General features: G+C 56.7%; 1 protein-coding gene across 1 annotated transcript; it reads right to left on the bottom strand.

The window, feature by feature from the left end:
• Positions 1-1,018: 1,018 nt before the first annotated feature.
• On the bottom strand, positions 1,019-3,920 carry LOC103584156 (dynamin-2-like; the record flags this gene model as incomplete). The annotated part of the gene is made up of 3 exons (XM_008565265.1): positions 1,019-1,887; positions 2,496-2,747; positions 3,688-3,920. Coding segments are annotated over 3 exons (555 nt in total), but the record flags the coding sequence as incomplete, so codon positions are not given.
• Positions 3,921-5,105: the final 1,185 nt, after the last annotated feature.

Here is a 5,105-nt window from a genome sequence, read left to right as displayed (position 1 = left end):
CCCCCCCCCCCCCCCACTGTAAATGTGCCTTAGCTCAAGTCTTCCAGCTTGCATTGGTGCGGGAGGGGACCCAGGAAGCCCTCTTTCCCCTGTTCTTTCCCACCTGGGCACTCTGAGCCAGGTCATGGTGGGAGGGGGGCCTACTGCTTGTTGAACCCTGAGCCTTCCTTTCTCTCCTAGGATGGGGGAGGCCTGCTCATGCCAGGGGCCAGGAAGGAGACACGGCTGCAGAGTTCTTGCCAGGATAGTCACTTTATTTGACAAGAAGGGGCCCTGGTCCCTTGGCCCAGCGAAGGGCCAGCTGGGTTTGAGGTCTAGTAACAGAACTCCAGGAGGGGGGCCTGTGCGACCATCTGCCCCCCCCCCTCCCTGCAGGGGCCCCAGACAGGGTGGAGGGATGGCCCGGCCAAAGCCTGTGCAGGCACCTCAAGGAGCAAAGGGCTGTCTGGCCTGGGCACCAAAGTCAATAAATTATGTTCAGAAAATCACAGAGCCTGGTGATTGGGGCTCAGGGACACCAGCCTGGACAGAACTGCCCCCAAGGGGGCAGCCATGCAGGCGAGAGGGGTCTCCCACGAAGCTCAGAAGAAAGGTCGGGCAGGAGCCGATGGAGGTGGTCGCCTGGGCACAAGAGAAAAATCAGAAACAAAGTTTAACTGTGTCCCCGGCTGGGCCACCAGGCATGGGCTCCCCAAGATGGCAAGAGAGGGAGAAAGGGGGCCTGGGAGGGAGGACTGGGATTCCCTCTCCACAGCCGCACCGCATCGCAGCAGCAGTCAGCCTGTGGGTTAGTGGGGTTGGGGAGAGCAGGGAATATTTCGCCCCCACTTCCGAAGTGCTAAGGAAAAGTAAAACTCTCCCCTCTAGAGTGTGGTCCCTCTCAGAGCAGAGCCCCCAGTGAGCGAGGTGTGGGGGGCCCACACTGGGAGGGACGGGGGAAGTCCTCGTAAGAGGCCTACTGGGGGAAGGTGACACCAGTGTCCTCAGCCTGAACACCAATACATAGGCCCACACAGCAGCCAGCAGAAGCTTTTTCCCTTTATTTTACTTTATTAATAGGATACAGAGTGCAGGCACTTACAGTGGTCAAACTGGGCGAGGAGCAAGTGAGAAAGGCTCAGAGAGAGGCTGCCCAGGCCCACCCTGTGGGGTAGGCCCCAAAGCCTCCCCAACCCACACTGCCCCTGAAGCCCAAGCCACCCTGGGGGACCCAGGAGGAGGCAGGGATGGAGAGAGCAGAGAGCGAGGCCAGCCCGGGCTGAGGTTTCCAGGCCTGGCGAAGGCACCTCTGGCGGCTGAGGCTGGGCCGGGCTAGGCTCTGTGGTTAATGTGGCTGAGGAAGGAGTATGTACAACTCGGGCCGGGCGGCCGGGCAGCCCTGGCTAGCTGCTGGGGAGCTTCCACTGATGAGAGGCGGACATTCCTTACACCCCAACAGGGTCTGGGGAATACAGGTACCCTTGGCACCCCAGCTTTCAGTAGGCCTGCTCTATGTGGGTTTGCCCAGCCAGAGAAGCCCCTGGCAGATCCCCCCAGCCCTGCCTGGATCCCTCATTCGAGATAGCACCCAGGGTACTATCCCCTCTGCCCCCTGGAGACTCCATCCCCCAAAGTGCAACACCCCAGTGCCCCCCGCCTGGGGCTCCAGGGTCCCTTCACTCTGTGGTGTCCAGCCAGGGATGGGGGCCAGGCTTAGGGAAGAGGCACGGTATGCCCGCGGGGAGCCTGGTCCCAGCACAGGGGTGAAAGGGCCCAGGCCACTGAAGCTCTTGCACTGTGGGTGCGCGAGGCCCCCGAGATCATGCCCCCCGCGCAGCCTAGTCGAGCAGGGATGGCTCGGCTGGGCGGATAATGGTGGGCCGGCTGGGCGCAGCAGGGGGTCTTCTGCTGCAAAAAGAATAAAGACAGATGGGGAAGGGGAGATGGTGGTGAGGCCAGAAGCAGGGCCAGGATGAAGCCCCCACCTCCCACCCCCAATGCTGGGGTGTTCCCAATGCTACATGCCAAGGTAGTTTGCCAAACCCAGGCATCCAGGCCTGCACTGTCACTCACTTGCTGTGTGACCCTGGGCAAGTCCCCTGCCCTCCCTGGACCTCAGACTGCTCACAGGAGAAGTGGGGAGAATAGAGCTTGGCCTGCAGGGTGGGTTGAGGTGGGCGGGGTCCATGACAGCTGGCACACATTTGTCCTCGGTACCGGAACAAAGGTAAGTGGTGGGACGAGGTGCCCAGTGCAGAGGCCCCAAGCCCACCCACTTAGCCAAAAGAGCTCTGGAGTCTCCCTGAACCTGACTAACGCCCTGTGACTTTGGGCAAGCAACTTGGCCTCCTTGGGCCTGAGTTTCCCCAGCAGCCATATGGGGGTGTTGATGGCAACTCCACTCTCTGCCCAGCACATGGTGAGGGCTCATTAGGGAGGCAGCTTCAAGGAGAGACCCCACGGTGCAGGCTGCTGTTTCTAGGTGGCAGGCAGGCAGCAAGGGGTGTCAGCCTTACCTGGGCACTCCAGGAGGTATGCCAGGGGGGATCCGAGCTGGCCGAGATGGGATCTGAGGTGGGGCTGAGAAGGGGTCATTGTTGGCAAACACACTCTGGGGTCCAGGCCGGGATGGGATGGGGGGTGCGGTGAAGGAGGCTGCTGTCCCCACTGGCATGGGAATCAGAGGGGGCCCTGGAGTGGGGCCCCTCACCGCAGGAGGCCGGCCCGGGGGGTGCATGCTGGACACAGGTCGACGCTGCGGAGTGGGGCTGCGGAGGAAGGAGAGGGCATGAGCTGGACAGGGATGGTCATGGTGGAATTCTTTGTCCTCCCCTAGACCTGCTGAGCAGTGGCCGCCCTCCCACCCCCAACCTGAGCCCTGGCCCCAGCACCACCATCCCTTGTCCTTGGCCCAAGAGCTCCTGTTTCCCTCTGACCTCACCCTTTCACCTCTGCCAAGCCTTTGTAATGGTCTCTGACACACCCTCACAGCTGAAGATACTTCTAGAGACCAGCCCTGTCCTCTAAATCAAGCCCAAATGCCTCTGGAGGCCATAGAGCTTGCAAGCCCCCGCCCAGGCACCACAGGCCCCCCAGGCCTCCGTCCCTACTGCTCCTAGGCCTGGGTGCTATGTCTTCTCCTTAAAAAACTCCATGGCTGGGCCGGCCCGGTGGTGCACTGCTACAGTGCGCTGCTTGGGAGTGCGGCGGCGCTCCCGCCGAGGGTTCAGATCCCACATGCAGACCGGTTCCCGCTCACTGGCTGAACGAGGTGCGGGCACAGCACCGAGGATTGCGATCCCGTTGCTGGTCCCGGTCCGGTACGGGCACAACACTGAGGGTTGCGATCCGTTGCCGGACACGAAAAAAGACAAAAAAAAAAGGAAAAAAAACAAAAACAAAACTCCATGGCACCCTGATGCCTCAGCGAGGCTGGCACCCTCTGAGATTCCCTGACCTACCCTAATAGGAGACAGGAGGGTAACAGCAGAAGCGAGCTACAGCTTGACGGGCACCTTTAACCCCTCCCTCCCCTCATTCCTTTAGGCCTAGGCAGGAGAGGGGCTCCCACTGTGGCCAGGCCTGGGTGCTGCACCATCTGGGTTGGGTCCTGCCAGTTTCCTGCCAGGACTCTGATGGACACTCAAGGGAGCTGGGAATCCATGGGCAGCAGCTTCCGCAGCACGCAGGTGAACAAGCCGCCCGCACCTGTGGCTGCTTGAGCTCTGGAGCCAGGTGTCATCAACGGGTGGGGGCACAGGCGTGGACACAGTGCTGGTGCTGATGTCCCCGATGATGTTGAGTGCCTCTTTGAGTGCATGGTACATGCGCAGCATGTCGTCCCGCCGCTGGGCCTGGTCGGCTGACTCCTCCATAAGGCTGCTCTGGTCTGCAGACGAGTACAGGTAGGCCAGCAGCTCGTGGTGGATGAAGGCCTTTGTCTGCGGGCAAGGGTAGAGAGGTCAGGCCTTCCCACCACCTGAGCAAGAACTCACCAGGCCACTGTGACAGGCTGGAAAAGCACCTTCTCACAAACTCTTATTAAACTTATTCCCAGCATCTTATCTGTTTTATTGCTATCTTTTCTCTCATTATGTTTCCTAACTGGCTTTTGTTCAAACACTGCTAGTTTCTGCTCATTCATTTTATACTTTGTCCCTTTTTGAATCTTCCTATGGGGTACAGTAGTTTTCATTTTTCAGTTACTTTTCTTGGAGATTCCAGGTACACAAGCTCTGTGTACCCGTTTCTACAAATTGGTATAATTGTTCCTGTTGTTTTGTCAATGTTCACACATCTAAAATTCTTTTTCTTTTCTAACTGCATTGACTAGTAACTCCAAAATAAAGTTAAATAAAAGTGGGAATGGCTGGGCCGGCCCGTGGCTCACTTGGGAGAGGGCACTGCTGATAACACCAAGGCCACAGGTTCGGATCCCTATATAGGGATGGCCGGTTAGCTCACTGGGAGAGCGTGGTGCTGACAACACCAAGTCAAGGGTCAAGATCCCCTTACCGGTCATCTTTAAAAAAAAAAAAAAAAAAAAAAAGTGGGAATGGCTGACTTCTTGATTTTAAAGCGGGTACTTCTGCTTCCGCATGAAGGCAGAGTGCCTTTGAGACTGAAATACATAGATTCAATGGATAGATGGTATCTCGTGATGGAAGACTCCTTCTCCAACTGTCTTACTTGGAATGCATGTTGACTGGTTACGGCATGGTGTTGTAACACCAACACAAACATAAAAAGGGTCCAGACCTCCATACTGGCCAGCCTCCCAACAACGACAACAAAAAGAATGACGTTGAGGCTGGTTAGCTCAGTTGGTTAGAATGTGGTGCTCATTAGGGAGGGTTTGATCCCTGTACCTGCCAGCCACAAGAAAAACCCCCAAAAACAAAAAAAAAGAATGGATGTGGAAGTTTCTCAAGTGCACGTTCAACATCTGCCAAGATGACCACAGCTAGTGGTTTCTGAACTGTGAACTACGTGAATGCCTTTGCTATTCAGAAACTTAACTTTTGAATAACTAGTTAAAAGGGAAAATGAAATACGGGTTGAACATACCTAATCCAAAAATCTGAAATCTGAAATGCTACAGAATCTGAAACTTTTTTTTTTTTTTT

This window comes from Galeopterus variegatus, unplaced genomic scaffold (genome assembly GCF_000696425.1).
Source record: "Galeopterus variegatus unplaced genomic scaffold, G_variegatus-3.0.2 Scaffold45808, whole genome shotgun sequence".
Lineage (NCBI taxonomy): Eukaryota > Metazoa > Chordata > Mammalia > Dermoptera > Cynocephalidae > Galeopterus > Galeopterus variegatus.
The sequence above is the reverse complement of the archived record's forward strand: the minus strand, read 5'-3'. Positions and strand labels throughout refer to the sequence as shown.